Source organism: Erpetoichthys calabaricus, chromosome 2, assembly GCF_900747795.2.
Source record: "Erpetoichthys calabaricus chromosome 2, fErpCal1.3, whole genome shotgun sequence".
NCBI lineage: Eukaryota > Metazoa > Chordata > Cladistia > Polypteriformes > Polypteridae > Erpetoichthys > Erpetoichthys calabaricus.
Window position 1 is genome coordinate 72,050,715 of NC_041395.2, and position 18,126 is coordinate 72,068,840.

Genomic DNA, 18,126 nt, shown 5'->3' on the forward strand with positions numbered 1-18,126 from the left:
CTTATCAATACACCCTATAAGTACAGAATCCTCTGAGAATTTTTGCAAGTAACATGACCTGGTGTTATATTTATAGTTTGAGGTGTACAGGCTGAAGAGGAAAACAGACAAATTACTTGTGGTACTCCACACATACACACACACAGTAGTTTGGGCTTGCGTGCCGACAGCTTTGTACAAGGGCACATATGAAATAAATTAAAATATATTATTAAATTGTCTTAACTAGCTTGACATGTTGCCACAGTGACCTTCTTTCATTGGGGTTAAAAATGCAATAAGTTAAATCACATACAGTATAATACAGTATGTCTTATTTTGCTGATGTTTATCCGATTGGGGAGCAATTTATGGATTGTGATATGCCATTGTCTATATTTGTCTTAAGTCATACAATGGAAAAAACTGCAATTGATCCTGAGAGCCATTTCCATCCTTGCTGCTGCCATGTTCACTGTTATACATGACCTTTATTTATTCATTACTAATTTTTAAATCAACCAATAGTAAGTAAATGTTAAACCAAGTAGTCTAGTACATGAATGTACAAAATGTTACAAGAAAGTCTTAGAATACTGTTGCAGTATTTTACTTTTGTATGTGAATATGTTCTGCGGTGGGCTGGCGCCCTGCCCGGGGTTTGTTTCCTGCCTTGCGCCCTGTGTTGGCTGGGATTGGCTCCAGCAGACCCCCGTGACCCTGTAGTTAGGATATAGTGGGTTGGATAAAGGATGGATGGATGGATGTGAATGTTTTCATAATTCTAGTAATTGCAAAATAAAGGTCATCAGATCAGTGAATGGATAAACATTGTCCAGTTGTTTAAAGTGTTGGCTTTTCTTGTTTCTCTCCTAATTACTTACTATACTTAATATGTGATATTAATTTAGTTCATAGAAGGGTACACATTAATTATTGTGATATCAGGAATTTTGCATGCAACATATGACTTTAGTTATGTGGTAAACTGCAAACAATGCTTTTCTTTTCCCACAGAAAATTGAAACACTCAGTTTAAAAACTGCATACCAAGTGTTTGTGTTCTGTGATTCTCAGTTTTTAACAAGCTGTAAAAGGAAATACCAAGTTTGTGGTCTTTTTTTTCCCATGGAAAATATGAGGGTGCTGATGCAAACATGATTATTTACAATGCTGTACATATTTTAGGATTATGATTGTTAGTAATGCTGTAGATCATTTTAGAAAAATAAGGTTAATAGCAGTAGTATATAATTATAGGTAACTAACTGAATTACCTAACATTATGTCAGTAATATAGTGTTTAATTCATTATGTTTTTAAAAGAGACAACATAAAATCATACATAGCTTTTACAATATATGGTATTTATTTTTCTCCTTTTAAATAACTAATTTTTCTGACTAAAGTTGCCTTTGAAAAGTGGGCTTGTCCATTGTGAGAGTTTGATGTCTGAGATGGTGTTCCACTGGCAATGGTGTTATTTGGTGTTTATATTATCTAGTTGCGATATCCTGTATTTAATCAACCTGAGATAGAAGTCAATTACAATTACGTACTAAAAACATGAGCAGGAGACCAAGTATGAGAAGTAAAAGGTACTGTAGCTAAAGTTACATCAAAATCTAACTCAGCCAGAAGTTCACAATCTGACCTGCCACAGACTGAGCTGAAAGAGACAGGCAAAAGAATGGATCAGCCAGAACCTCATGATGTGGCATCTGCACCAGGCTCATAGCAAACATGGGAGCAAAACTGCAAGTGATGCGGGCAGTGAAAACTCACCAATCTCAGGTGGCACATTGGAACCAAGTGCAGCCCCCCTATCCCCATTGTCAAATACTACCAACGCTTCCTGTGAGTCAACAGAATCAATTCCAATGGTATATGAAATTCCGCCTTCAGAATATGGAAAAGATGGAAAAGAGCTGTCTGAGCTTAAGGTATTAATCACTGCACTTGGGGTAAAAATAAATAATGCCAAGGAGGATATTATGGAGAATATAAGGAAGGATCTACACCAGATAATACACAGAATGCTTCAGGATATAAAAGACCAGGAGGTACGTTTAAACAATAACTTAGATGTAAACCTTAAAAAAATCTTAGAATTTATGAAATAATACAGGCAAATATGAGCAAAATTGAGAATAAAATAAGAGTAGTTTGTTCTAACCTGGAAGAAGTTAAGCAAAAGTTTACAAATCGTACTGAACAATTGACAACAAAAAAGCAACTGCTATATAATCCAAATGCAAAGTCTTCGATGATTGGCAGCATTGGAAATAGATATAGAAAGAAAAATATAAGAATTGAAGGTCTCCCAGAAAACCATGAAAGTCCATACCCAGTGAAATTTATACCTGAATTATTTTCTAAAATAATTGGAGAGGACTTTAAATCATATACTGAGATCTCAGCAGCTTATCACATATGTGGATGGAATGCCTCAAAACTGAGAAGCCTGATTATCCGATTCAACAAACTACAGATTAGAGAAAATTTAGATGTTGATCCTCACACAGAAAAAGATCATATTTGAAAATAGCGTATAAAAATATTCTAAAAATACATTTAATTCCATTCTATAGCTTTCAATAACACGTATGCAAAGCTGAAATCAGATATTGCTTCTTGATTGTATATATTTTTGCTTTGCGCCATCCCCCACCATAACCTGTCATCAGTGGGGAAGGACCGAAATCTTTAGATTTGTCAAAAATGTAAATCTCCACGTTTTAGGGTCCCCGATACCAAAAACATCGATATCTCGATGATGAGTGTGTGTGTGTGTGTCTGTGTGTCACAGTTTCTTGAGGACGGTCTAGAGCTAAAACAGCTGGACGGAAAAATATTAAAATCAAAACTTGTGCTAATTAGTTTTTGAGCCAAGTCATCCAAGAGGAAGATGCACTCTTGAGGATCCCTCAAATACCATAATTCTACAATTAATTATAAATTCTTCTCGTCAATTGCTATTGTATAGACCTGTTTTAGGGTCAGAATTATCAGCATCAATGCAGTAAATAATTACTGAAATATTATTGAATAGTTTGGGTAACTTCGTTCCTAGGGTGCAGAGCCTACTGATGCTCATGTCGGAATTTTTTTTTTTCTTTCTCTCCTAAGGAGACTGTTTAACATCATACCCTGAGTTTATTGTATCTGGACTATACTATAATAAGATTTATCAATTTTAATCCTTTCTACACCTCTGCTGGGAGTTTGTTTTGTTTTGTATGTGTCCTGTCTCTTGGCATGTCAGAGGACTGTAAATCTGTGAAGCGTGGTCTAGCCTTACTTGGGGAGGCAAAATGTCCCCCTTCTACGTTTTTTATAAACTGTACCAGCAGGGCCAGCGCCACCATTAAGGCGAATTAAGTATTCACCTAGAGCGCACATCATAAGGGAGGAAAATCCTAGCCACACGGGTTAGCTACCGAACAGTCGGTTGGTGCATTAATAAGCTTGGCCTAGGACGCAAAATAACCTATCACCGACACTGCGTACTGGGTCTATGCCTGTTAAAGTAACTGAAAGCTCCATGACTTCCTATGAGAGCTCATCGATCTTATTTGAAAGCAATCAAACACATTCCCATTATAGTGGATGGCAAGCCAATTCTGAATACTTTCTTCCTTGCTTTAATTCTCACTCCAGCAAGACTCATGCTATTAAACCCTCACAGTTAAATGCAGATGTGTATATTATAGAAAGATTAAACCAACTAATGTAAAAATGCAGATGTAATACACGTGTAAATATTTTTGAACAATTTCCCCAGAGTAAGTAAGTGTTTGCATGTGCATACACGTACTCTGCATGCTCTCCATTGGACTGATCCCTTTTAAGGTTTTTATTCCTGAATTGCACCTGATGCTTCCAGATGTATTAAAAAGAGAAAACCCTGAATGCACAATTCACTGTGCAGGATACTGTCATATACTTTCAAATTTTGAGATAAATGGAAGAGAAAGTAGATTTAATATTTTGTTCTGTAACAAATAAACAGAAATAAATAGAAGACAATTTGTTAAACTCTATAAAAGGGTGATTGAGGGGTATGGCTGGTGTGCTTTTTCCTGGAAAGAGAGAGCTCTCATTCCTACTTGAACCAGCCAAGAGTATGGTTGTATCCAGCTGCATTATAAGCAACATATAACTACACCTGCTGCACTATGTTTTATTTTCACTTTGACCTTCACATCAGCTTTTCAACATTAGATCTGATAAGCACTTGTTGAAGTGTTTGTTGTGCCCAGACTCGGTGTTCTTCTTCTTCTTTCAGCTGCTCCCGTTAGGGGTTGCCACAGCGGATCATCTTCTTCCATATCTTTCTGTCCTCTGCATCTTGCTTTGTTACACCCATCACCTGCATGTCCTCTCTCGCCACATCCATAAACCTTTGCTTAGGCCTTCCTCTTTTCCTCTTCCCTGGCAGCTCTATCCTTAACATCCTTCTACCAATATACCCAGCATCTCTCCTCTGCACATGTCCAAACCAACGCAATCTCACCTCTCTGACTTTATCTCCCAACGGTCCAACTTGAGCTGACCCTCTAATGTACTCATTTCTAATCCTATCCATCCTCGTCACACCCAGTGCAAATCTTAGCATCTTCAACTCTGCTACCTCCAGTTCTGTCTCCTGCTTTCTGGTCAGTGCCACCGTCTCTAACCCATATAACATAGCTGGTCTCACTACCGTCCTGTAGACCTTCCCTTTCACTCTTGCTGATACCTGTCTGTCACATTTTACTCCTGACACTCTTCTCCACCCATTCCATCCTGCCTGCATTCTCTTTTTCACCACTCTTCCACAATCCCCATTACTCTGTACTGTTGATCCCAAGTATTTAAACTCATCCACCTTCGCCAACTCTACTCCCTGCATCCTCACCATTCCACTGACCTCCCTCTCATTTACACACATGTATTCTGTCTTGTTCCTACTGACCTTCATTCCTCTCCTCACTAGAGCATATATTTTTTGTACCATCTGTGAATATTGTGGCTTTTTTTTTTCCTAAGTGTTTCCTCTACAACAATTTTGGTAGATGATGGCATTGGTTGCTGACTTTGTGGGGATAGCGAATTGGGATTAGATAGAAACTTTATTAATCCCGAAGGAAATTACAAGGTTGCAGGAGCAGACATAAAAAGCACAAACGTACATGTAACATGAATTATAATCATCTTAAGTTGTTAACAAGGTACAAATAACAGCTAATAATAATTGCCTATAAGTAAATAAACAGTGTGTAGGTATTTACTAAGTGTAAACTGGTTAGAATTGCACATATTTCTTGGTTACAGTTTCACACTACTGGATGTCAGTCATTGGCGCAGTATATTGCATTATCTGTTAAGATGTCAGCTAGACCAGTTCAGTACCTTTCAGTATACAGGGAACAATACCACCTTGGCCATGGGGTGACTCATTATAGAGCCTGAAGGCTAAGAGTAGAAAGGACCTCATAAAACAACATAATTTGGAGCAACACAGTTGTCTCAGTCTGTTACTGAGCCAACACCTCATACATGGGATGAGAGTCATTGTCCAGGATAGTAAACACCTTCCTGAGTGACTCCAGTGAGTCCAACCTGACTCCCAAGATTGAACCAGACTTTTTAATCAGATTATTTATTCATTGTATGCACAAATTTAATTTCCCCAACACACTACTAAATAGAAAATTGCGCTTATCACTATAGACTGATAGAATACATACAGTATAAGATAATGGGAGTGGCCATTGTAATTAGGATAGGGGTTGAGTTCCCTTCTTAGAGGAGTAATTGTAGCAATAAATAAATAATGCATAGAACTTTTTTTATAATATAAAGGAATGAATACACATTTGTAATTGAATTACCATAAAAGCATATTCACAAAAATGGTATACATATACATTTTAAATTAAATCACATTCTCAAAAGACATTACTATGATACATCTTATGATGCAATCTAGGGCACATCATCAGTAATGTTACCTGAGGTCATTGGGTGTTTTAGGTCCTTCAAATATCAGACACCCTCACTCAGGCAACCCAGCTCTGGTTAATCAAGCCTCAGCTTGTGCCCTAGCAGACTTCTCCCACGGATCTGCTCTCTTGAGCCAGAGCCACCTCGAGGCTTTCTCTACTGCCTCGGTGTTATTGTACGAGGGACGTTCAAAACATTTCTGTCCTTTTATATTTTCGTTGGAAACGATGAAGGTAAAAATATTTTTTGTTGATGGCATTAAAAAGTTTGTATGACGCTGGAAAAATTGCATTGCAAAGGAAGGTGACTATGTGGAAAAGTGATGTAATTTGTTTGTGAAATTGTTAATAAATAGAGTTAAAAAAAAAAAAAAGTGGAAACTTTTTGAACGTCCTTTGTAGACTTCCCTCCTCCTCCTCTCACCTGTGATGCCTAATACAGTATAAGCCCTTGTGACGATGCGGGTTCTACTCCATGCTCCCATGCAGCTTCAGGAAGCTCTTGAACCCGACACTGTCAGTAATGTCACAGATGAGCTCGACAGTGAGGCACAACAAATGGAGCAAGGGGATGGTGTAAAATAAGTGCCAAGTGCTTTTATTTAAAACAACAACCAACAAAACAAAGTCCATATTAAATAAAGTGCAGTGCATCAAAACATCAATCATTAAATAATCCATAAAAACAAGTGAAAAGGTGGAGGTTAAAAAAACACAATAGAAAAAATCCTTTAAAATGAGGTTAAAACAACAGCTGGAAGCAGTCCTTTTAAAAACAAAGCCCGGTGTCTTCTTTTACCTGGCAGCTCCCCTGCTTCTCCCATCTGGGCCCCACAACAGGAGAGTCGCCCTACCAGCAGTTGACCTTCTTCCCACGAGACTGATCTGGAGGCTTCCTGATCCCTGGCTTCGGTCTAGCACTCTCCAGATCGAGACTTGGCTTCCCTAACGACCAGGATGCTCACGCCAGGGAATTCACCACCCAAGCCTCCTGACTCTCACTGTCTTCCACGGCGAGCCATCTGTCATCACCCTCCGGTCACTCCAGTTCCTTGATCGCTCAGCTGGAGCGACCGCTTCCTTCTGCCCCACCGAGTGTCAGCCAAACACTCTTCTTGGGGGCTCACCTCCCAGCTGCCTATGAGCGCTTGCTCGCTCTCTCTCTCCTCACGCACCGGCTTTCTTCTCCAGCTTCCTGCCTTCTTCCTCACTCCTGCAACCTCCGTTTCTTTCATTTTTCCTTTTCATTTTTTCTCTCCCTAGCTGCCTCACGCTTCTATTTATATACGGGGGCATGGATCAGCTGTGGCAATAAGCAGCTCCCGGGAACAATTACGGATGCAGACGAATTCTCACCTGTGCATTTAAGTGAGAATCGCCTGCATCACGAATTCCCTGAGAACCACACGGCTACACATCACCACCCCTCGCTTAGCTGCGAGTGCAGCGATTATTTATTTAAAACTGGCCTTTTTGACATGAGCTGTGGACCCGCTATACCACAGCCCTGCAGAGAGATTGTCCTGCAAAGCCTCTAAGCCCTCGTAGTTCTATCTCTTTTGCTCAAAGGCCTCCTTCATTCGGTCTTCCCAATAGCACAGTGAGTTCCAGCATAAATACACTCTTTGTAGTTTCTGACACGCGAACAACATCTGGTCTGAGGGTAGTCTTGGTGATGTGCTCAGGAAACTTGAGTTGTCTGTCTAATTCTACTGTCAGAAGGCCAGTCCTATGCAGTGTAGAAAAGCCCTGAGCTAGCCTTAGATGTTCCTCTTCTTTTCTCTCCAGCAGTAACGAAACTGCTTTAGGGGCTGTATCCTCTGGCAGCTGGTGATGGCACTACTGATGCTTTCTGAAAATTGTCTTAAGCACCTGATTATGCTACCAGCAATATCGGCCTTCTCCTAGAGCCTTTGGGCAATAACTCAAGATATGCTCTAGGGTCCACTTTCTCACCCACAGGGAGCACACCGGTGTATCGACCAAGTCCCAGCAACCCAGATTGGTTAGGCTGGGAAGGATACCATAGACAGTCTGGTCCTAAAATCTGATATGGTGTAGCTCTGACTGCCAGACATCTGCCCACAAGATCTTCCTTGCAACTACTTGCTCCCATCTAGTCCAGGCACCTTACTGTCTCACTCTTATCGCTTAATTGGACCTATCCTTGTCCACTGCTACTCACACATCCGCTCTTCCTACTGAGCTTTGTCATAACAGGAGTTGTAATTGATCCTAGCCCTGCACTTTCTGGCTTCTGCTCCCACCAGGGCTCCATAGCATAGCCGTGACTCTACCTGCTCCACTGCATCCTCTGCTCTCCACTTCATACCAGTCCTGTCTGACACAACTGCTCCAGAAAATTTAGGGTCATTAGACTCTCAGAACTGCAGCCCCTCCCTTCCTTGCAAAACCTTGAACTCCTACTTGATGGATTTGAGGGGGAGTCTTACTTTTCAGATGTTCCCATAAAGGGCAATGCTGCTCAAGCTCCTCGGTAGACCTAGCCTTCTCCTCAGGCAGCAGCCAACTCTTCTTTCTAAAATTATTGGTATCAGAAATTCATAGAGGAGCAAAGGCCACAGGATCCCTGGTAAAATCCCATGCTGGTATATCCACGCCTTGAATTTTCCCGGAAGGCCTGTCTTGTCACCATCTTTAAGCCACCACTCTAGTACCTCACATGTGCTCTTAATGGATGCTGTATCCTTGAGACTGCTGTCAAAAATCTTCACCAGACTTTTTACAGGCTTCTCAGAGATAGTAGGGATGGATGTTTCTGAAATGAAAAACTGGAACATATCCGCTGCTGTGCCTCTGTTCACGACTAATAGTCTTCATACACATTTTTAGTTGAATCAAACTTACTATAATAAGTAGAAACTGAAACACTATTGTTTATTGCATTATAAGTTAAATCATTGAAAGACTAAGAGTTAAAGGAATGTATTTGCTTTGTGTATAATGGGGGAATCATGTTATTTCCCAAAGGCAGTGACACATTTACATCTTGAAAAAACTCACAATGAGTGTTACACATAAGGCAAGACATATTTGAATACTGCAGTTGCTAAAATCTCGTCACTCATCAGTTGCTGGAGCTGTCTCCACAAGTGGAACCCAGTACGTGGCTAATTGCAAGGTGGTTTCTAAGTTTTCACACTGATTGAATTGCATGTGCACCATATGATGAGGGTGAATTTGGCAGCCATTCAATTGAATGGGCAATAGGAACAGGAGCATGCCACACAAATGTTAACAAACACTATAAGCAACTTGGTTGCAGCGTACCCCCTCTAAAATTTACTGCAACCTAATAAATTCAATTTCCTTCCAGATTGGATGCCACCATTTCTTTACCACCCCAAACTACCCCACCCCAGGGGCCTGCGGATTACTGGGTGGATGATTAGGATTACTGGATGGCTTGCCTACTAATTTCAATGGCAGAGAAAAAAACTGCCATATGTCTGTGAACTTGCATTTTTGAGTGATGCACTTACTAACATGTGATCTCCTACTGTATAGATTTTTGTGTTAGCTTGCTTGCTATGTTTTAATAGCTGGACTGCTTTTGGGGCATTTCTTTTTGCAAACTAAATAAATTTTGAATTAAAATACTGAAAAGAATTTAACTGAAATTAATTTTACCCACTATTACCGAAAGTGTAAAAGGAATTTCAGTGTCATCATTTTTTCTGTTTCCAAGAATCCATCCATCCATCCATTTTCCAACCCTCTGACTCCGAACACAGGGTCACGAGGGTCTGCTGGAGCCAATCCCAGCCAACACAGGGCACAAGGCAGGAACCAATCCCGGGCAGGGTGCCAACCCACCGCAGGACACACACAAACACACCGACACACCAAGCACACACTAGGGCCAATTTAGAGTCGCCAATCCACCTAACCAGCATGTCTTTGGACCGTGGGAGGAAACCGGAGCGCCCGGAGGAAACCCACGCAGACACGGGGAGAACATGCAAACTCCACGCAGGGAGGACCCGGGAAGCGAACCCAGGTCCCCAGGTCTCCCAACTGCGTGGCAGCAGCACTACCCACTGCTCCACCATGCCGCCCGTTTCCAAGAATCCTCTTTAATAAAACCCCTGTGTGCATCCAGTGTCCGTGTGTGTGTGTCTTCTGGTGAAGTGCGCATGCGCGGGGCACGGAGCGATGCTTCAAAGCAGATGCTTCAAAGGCTGCCTGACACGTCACACAAGACAGAGAGGGCGGGAGCTATAAAATATCGCGCGGCCGATCCAATCAGATTTCGGTAAATGAGGTAAGACCTAATACGTAAAACACGAAAAATCCCATCGGGTACTGAGACGCGGAGACCAGCTTCCCCAAAGAAGTGGGATTAGCATTTGTTGTTGTGCAAGTATTCACTCTGAGGATGTCAGATTTGGGATTAAGAAGCTTGGCACGGTAAAGTGTAAAGTGTCCGTCGTTGAAGGGGTTTTCCTAAATGTATGAATTTTCAGGATATTACAATACAATGACTTTTAAAAGTAGATTTATTTTCAAGCATATTGCATCAGTTGCTGGGTAGAATCTGCTGATTGCCCACTGTTGTTACAGAAAATTAAACGCATATTACGGACAGCAAAGCCAGTATTACTGTCAGAGAAAATAACAGGCATTTTACGGAAAAAATTTAATGAGGTAAAAGGTCCCTTCCCATTTAATATAGACTATTCGTACTAATGTTTATGGACTACTGTTCTAGCGCCAGTTATTGTAACGGGCTTAATGTCTAGTCTATATATATAATTCACTAAGTCCATGGCAAGCAAGACGCATGCAAGCCAGAGCCACGCCCACCAACTCACAGAGCTCCGCCAACCAACAATTCACTAAGCAGCCAGCCATGGCATGCAAGACAGAGACCATGGGATACGCATGACAGAGCCACGCCCGCCAACTCACAGAGCCCCGCCCACCAACTCTAAGACCATAGGATACGCACGACAGAGCCCCGCCCGCCAACTCTAACCCTCCTCCCGCGTCATGGGATACGCACAACAGAGCCCCGCCCGCCAACTCTAACCCTCCTCCCGAGTCCACCCTCGCTCTCGACGCATGCGCACTGCCTGCTCATGTGCCCGCCCCCAACTCCTCACCTGAGTTGCTTTCGTCTGTGTACAGTCCACATGCACCTGTGAGTCACGTTGACTGTTCATTTTCCTAACATGGCCACCGCTTCACATGTATTTCATGGAAACAACTTTTCTTTCAATGTTATACAAATTCCTGCATCAGGTAACAGCACTTGCAGTGAGATTTTGTTGCTGCAACTAGACAAAATGCTACGACAGGTTAATCCCTTCACTAAGTCTTACATGCAAATGCATGACATTATCACTCACAGTGACCCTGTTGCTGCTGTATGAATGATATTCATGGAAAATCCAACTCTGGATATGAGAAGGTATAACGCCCCGTCCTGTCAAACTGATGTTGCTGCTATCTTTGTAGGTGAAGACGGGGAACCTCCTGCACAACACGACATTTGCATATACCCAAGGGGAGATGCTTGCAAGCGTATCTCTGTAATCAATATGAACTGTGACCCCATGGTTTATCCACTGCTATTCCCTTACGAAGATGCAGGCTGGCACATACACTTGACCTATGTTGAGGAAAGCGAACTGCGAAAAGAGCACGAGTAACGCAGGTCCAATTTTATGCTTACAGGCTTGCCATGAGAACTGCATTTAGCGACCTCGACTTCTCAACTGTGACTCCGGAACAGCTCAGTACGCGAGCTATATTAAGCGTCACCAATGAAGACTCGCTACACCTTAATGAACAAGTACTGAAACTTATCCCTACCAACGAAGTAACTTTCACCAGCGTTGACTCCATCGTCACAGACGATCCCGCAGATCAAGTTTCATCCCCCGAAGAATTTAACAGTCTTACTCCCACTGGCATGCCTCCGCATAAACTCAAAATTAAAATAGGTTCAGTCGTCATGCTTCTCAGAAACCTCATGCCAGCAAGAAGTCTCTGTAATGGCACTAGACTGACTGTTACCCACATTCACCGCAATGTGCTGGAGTGTAAAACTATCGCAGCTGCTACCTCACAAACTGTCCTTATTCCCCGGATATCCCTGACCCCATCAGATTCAAATTTGCCTTTTACATTTACACGCAGACAATTTCCTGTTAGATTGGCCTTTGCAATGACAATTAATAAGGCACAGGTCCAAACTTTCAAAAAGATATGCCTGTATCTGCCACCACCAGTTTTCAGTCACGGACAATTTTATGTTGCTCTCTCCAGAGTTCCATCTTTTCATTCACTCAGTCATATCCTCAAACCCACCCCATCTGGACAACTGTGTCTTTCAGGAAGTGTTCACCCATCAATAAATAATTATGTGGCGTATGCTTCGCCGCGGGTTGGCTAGTCATATATAAACAATGAAAACTGAATTCCATTGTTTACTGTTGTCTGGCATAATTGTCACTGGAGTACCAGGTTGTTCAAGATGGAGTTTGTGACACCACACCACATACCATTAGACTAAGTCTCAGAGTAAACTACTTAGATAGGAACATTAAGGCAATTATCATGCCCCTCAGCCATTATCTAGCATACAAAACTCAAATATGAAAGCATTTATGAGTTTTGAGTGTTACAGTATGTAACTAAATTGTTTGTCAGACATGAATAGTCATAATTTCAAAGAATTAAACAGAGTAGTCAGTGACACCACTTTGTGCCCATGAAAACATCACTTAAGCTACCAGTGATCCAATTGTAAACAGTATATCTAGGCTTGTAATGAATTCTAAGCTTAGATACACGTGTCGGCTAAATGTGAAATAATAATTATTAAAAAAAAAAAATACCACACTCAGGATCAGTTCTTACCTTGAGCTTAAGGCTGTGGGTCCAACAACTCTTAACTGAATTAAGCAGCATTGATAATAAATGGGTGGGTGAACTTTTTTAAAAAAAATTCAGTATCTTTTATTTCAAATTATTTACCAAGCAAATAGTTATACATCATTATAAAATAAATGCAAAAATCTGTAACCAACCAGCTAGAAAAAATAAAGTATTAAATTTGTTTTAATTTTTTTTTTCAGATTGGTTTCCTCTGTTAAAAAGACAGCTATGAGAACATAATAAACATTTTGTATATTTCTAAAATGTCAATATGTTTTAAAATGCCCTTGGTCCTGTTCAACTGACCACCTCTATTTAGAACAAAACAGCTCTGCATTCTATAAAGGTGGAAATCTGCTTGTCACTTCATGACTCATAATAATAATAGTATGACTTGATCTTTAATTTCACTGTAATTTCTTACAGTTTCACAAATAAACAAGTTATGAGGGTCTTTTCATAAACAGTTTTAAGGTTTTTTTTTAATCCATGTTAAAAACTGTCTCTATTTTTTCTTTGCATGCATGACAGTCTGTGCATCTGCGATAATATAAATAGATTACATAGCAGTTTATATTTAGCAGTTCTGGTTCCTGGTTGAAATGTTGTTGAATATGCTTTGTGTTTGTGCAGAGAAAACAACTGAACAGCTTCACTTCTTTGTGCAGGAACTGCTGAGCAGGACATCTCTTGAAACACAGAAACTGGATCTCATTGATGAAGTTTCAAACCTCAAGCTGAAGTTAGTTGGCATGGAAAAGGAACAGCGTGATTGTGAATACAAACAGCACAAGGCTGAGGTAACGCTTTTTAATGCTGAGATGCAAGCTGCAGGAAACATTAAACTATAAACAAATCCTTTTTGAGGGATGAGCGCCAAATGTGAGGTTTTGATCATAGCACTGGTGTTTAGCAGAGAATGTTAACGCAACGCACTGTTAAAACAAAAAGATTTTAATTGCTTCTTATTTCTTTAAAGTTACATTGGGTTTGTGCTGTGTTATTTTATTGGGCTATTGTATAGATACTTTTTTACAGTTGTTTGTGTGTACATGGGTGATTTATTTTTTCCTGTAATATCATGGGGATTAACAAGGGCCAAATGAGTTTCACATAACATTTCACATAGCCACAGATATTCTTATCAGTTGTTTTGGAAAGCTGACAACCCACGCATCACAAATCCAAATCTGGAATGCATCAGTACGGAAAAAGCAAAGTTTTACATGTCTGGTGAGCAGCCTTTGCCAAGTTTGGACACAGGTTGTACGATAGCCTCAGTGGTTTTTGGCGACTTTGACTTATAAAAAGTTATAACAATTGTGTGTAGGTTTAATCTCCTTATCAAACCCTAGTAGCTGCAGCCAGAAAGGGGAGTATGGTAGTATATTATTAGCTTTATTACGGGAATCAAGTAAGCCTTTTAAAACATGTAAAATGTAATTTCTGACTATCCAGAACACTACTGGAATTAAATATTGCAAAACAGACTTTTTTTACTTCACATTATTATGCTATTTTTGTATGTTGATTAGTAGGAATGTCATTGTTCCCTTATACACAACAATGAAAACTCTAAACATACTTAATGATAATAATAATTCACCTTATTTGCCATATATAATTCCTTCCATTAGGAATTTGTTGTTTTCCTCACACCCCAACCTATTCTCCAGAGACACACAGAGGGAGTGAGAAGCTTGAGGGTCATAGTGCAGGGTCAGCTATTTGTACAGCACCCTTGGAGCAATTTCATGTTCCTTTATTACAGTATTTTGATGAATGTCCCATAGTCTGATGTAAGTTCAATTTAATAAATGAAATAATACAGTTAAGAACAATCAAAAGAATTATTTTGTTTTGATTGGTTTGTGAAAATAAAGATACAGGAAGAGAATTGCAGTTAAAGCAAAATACATTTTTCTGAAATTTCAGAAATAAAATTTATTTAGCATTGAATATGTCAAGTTGTATAACAGTTCAAATAGACTATATGATTTTTATTAAAATGTGTTTTTAATATAAGTGTTACAATATTGCAATAAACCAGATTATGTTGGTGTCAATAAATTATTTAGAGCAAAATTTCACTATAGGAGTAGTGAAGAAATGGCAGGAATCCATGACAGTGTAGAACAGAGATAATAACAAGCTAGAAGGGGACTATTGTGTAGGTAAAGTGGAGTTAACCATATGTCATATATTCTTTAAGGTTCTTTGTTTAAATTAGTAGTCCAGTACATTTAAGATAAAACCTGTACTGTATATGGTACATTGTTTGTCTTTTGCCTGCTTATTTTGGATGCTGTAATTTTCATTTATAGATGTCATATACCTTTTAAATGTATGACTACAGTGATCTTTGACCTTTGTGTCTGCTATTTCATGGAAGACATTTATCATTTTAGACGGCTTATAGAATTCTGGCTGATAGACCCTCTCTTTGTCTTCACCTGTTCTTTGTAATCTTCATGTGAACTGTTGATCAGTTATAGAGAGGTACTCAGAAAATGGTATTGATAGAAAAAGGAGACTTCTTCAAAACACACCTCTTCTAATCATCAATTGATGTAAACTTATCTTTAATATTTCCTAGTGATGCTACACCTTTCAAAAAAAAGCTGTTGTTATGCACAATGATAAATGTCTGTGTATACATACTGCATATTAATAAAATATGCATAAAATGTGAGATGCAGTGTTTTTGTGTTGTTGTATTATTCTGCTTGCAACATCACAGCATAATTTAAAACAAAATACTGAATGTATAATAATAATCTGCATGTTTAAATATTCTCATATCATTCTTTGTTTTGGAAATTATCACAAAATTATTTTAATTTTCCACAAATATTACTTTCTGCAAATATCATATCAAGTAATAATAATCATAAGGGTTTGTTGTGGCAGATGTTTTAAAAGATCAGGTTGGCATAGTGAGGTATTTCGGTCTCATAGCCTCAAGTGGTTGTGTTCGTATCAAAGCTTGATCACCCCCATTTTATTTAAACATACATGAATTATGTGTGAGCATTCATGTGCACCAGCCATGTTGATTCAGTAAGCAGTCACAGCTTCTTTTGAAGGAGGCCAGCCCGATTCAAGATAGATAGATAGGATTAATAAAGTATCTATCTATCTAAGGGGAAATTCCCATACTCCAGCAAAGATGTAATTTTGAAAAGTCATAGATTGACTTTTTCACAGACATCAGCTTCATTACATTGCAAAGCAGGAAGGCCATGGTCCAGGTCATTAAAAAAGCAAGCAGCACATCTTTCCTTTGATCCAGAGAAGACATGTGATCATATCATCTAGTTCTTCCAAAGGCAGTGTGTTTTATATCATTCCAATCAATGCTTGGCATTGCACATCATCATCTAAGGCTTATATGCAGCTGTATAGCCATGGAAACCCATTTCATGGAGCTCCCAATGCACATTTCTTGTGCTGATGTTGCTTCCAAAGGCAGTTTGAAACTGCTGTTGTGAATAATGCAACAAACACTAAGCTATTATTCCGTGCTATGCTCTTCAGCACTTGGCAGCCTCCCTCTGTGAGTTTGTATTGTCTACCACTTTGTGGCTGAGCTGTTGTTGCTCCTAGACACTTCCACTTCTCAGTAATAGCACTTACAGTTGAATGAGACAGATCTAGCAGAGCAGAAATTTAATGCACAGACAAAGGTGGCATCCTGTAATAGTGCCACGTTTAAAATCACTTAATTTCTTGTTTGCACCTGTTAACAATGGGTGTGCCTGAAACACCAGAACCAGAGTAATGTAAAGAGATGTCGTCATACCTTTGAACATATGGTGAATTCTAGAAGCAAATGCTGTCCTTCTTTGCTGTCTTTAGCCCTTCCAGTAATAATTATTTTACCCCACCTCCTGGTGTAAATATAATTGGATTTAGTTAATGTAATGTATCGCCCATCCACTTCAACCACCTTCAGTATCTGCACATTTGTAACTTCCTCCAGTCTTGCCTGATTACGAACTTCACTGGACTAACTCCTCTCGTATGCCTGTTTGTGGCCTTTGTTGCCATGCTGGGTTGATTAGTAACTTGAAAATTGTCATTTGCTAAAAAGTTGATGCCCTACAATATACTGGCAGCCCATTTTGGAATAACTTCTGCCTGGTGCAACATGCTACTGGACTAGGATTTCATACAAGGGCAGGCCTAAGTTTGTCATGGATAGACCTAATGTTATTTTTATTACTTTTAAATATACAATTATTTAAAAAAAAAAAAAAAGAAAGAAGAAGTCTAGTCATACTACCATAAATGCCTTTTTTTAATGATTTTTTTTTTTTTTTAACGATAATTTAAATCCACTTGCAAATGGTGAAGATAAACTGACTGCATACTTTTGGTGCTGTGTAAGACATACCAACCCACTGCAAGGCACAAACAGCCAAATAATATCTTTTATAATTTTGACCAGATAGCATCAAGTAACAGCAAACAGTCTGATTACCATTTTGACATTTGCTGCAATTTGTGTATGCATATCTGATACATGCATTTCCAGTATCTGAATACACAAGTGAATCTGTCCTCAACTAGGATATCACAAAAATGTCACATTTGCATCTTTTGATATCCCATATTCCAGTCGCACACAATTATCTGTTGTTTCAATGAGCTAACAAGCTACATGCCTTACTGGCCATAACAAAGTTGGAAACTTCAATACAAGTTGAGTTGGTGGCTCATGGATATCAGACAAATCTGTGACCTGGTTGATCCTTCTTCATTTGGTGCCAGGGTGTCTATACATTTTCCAGCATAGGTAACAGGAGGGTTTCCACTCGCCATTGGGGTATCATGAAAGATTTCAGTGGCAACATCAGAGTCTGGCATGTTTTACACTTCTGTTTGGTTCCTTTTGCTAATAAAACTTGAAAGGACTGTTGGTCGAGAAATAATTCACGTTTCATTCCAAGCAGACGTAGTCAACAGTAACTAGTGATAGGCAATTTGAGAACAACTCTTGCCAGTGAATCACTCAAATTGATTCAGCGGAGCTCAACAAGCGAGCTAAGTAACTTAAATAGGTTAGTAACTGATAACCTTCTGTTAGGGTGACATGTTTAGAGAAGCTGTGATTGGTAACATTTTAAGTCAATCTTATTTTCTAACCCTTCTTATGCATATGTATGATGTGTAATCACCATCCATAAATGTGTTTTCCAAATACTTTTTACTTTTCAAGTAATAATGTTCACACTAATGATGTTTCTGTGTA

At 39.5% G+C, this 18,126-nt stretch overlaps 1 protein-coding gene across 13 annotated transcripts in view; it reads left to right on the forward strand.

Annotated features, from left to right (window-relative positions):
• ppfibp2b (PPFIA binding protein 2b) overlaps positions 1-18,126 on the forward strand; it is a 306,312-nt gene that overhangs the window by 183,978 nt on the left and 104,208 nt on the right. For all 13 annotated transcript variants that reach the window (XM_051922751.1, XM_051922758.1, XM_051922761.1 and 10 more), the window contains one exon: positions 13,541-13,672. In XM_051922751.1, the coding sequence (XP_051778711.1) occupies positions 13,541-13,672 (132 nt within the window). The remainder of the gene's footprint in view (positions 1-13,540; positions 13,673-18,126) is intronic.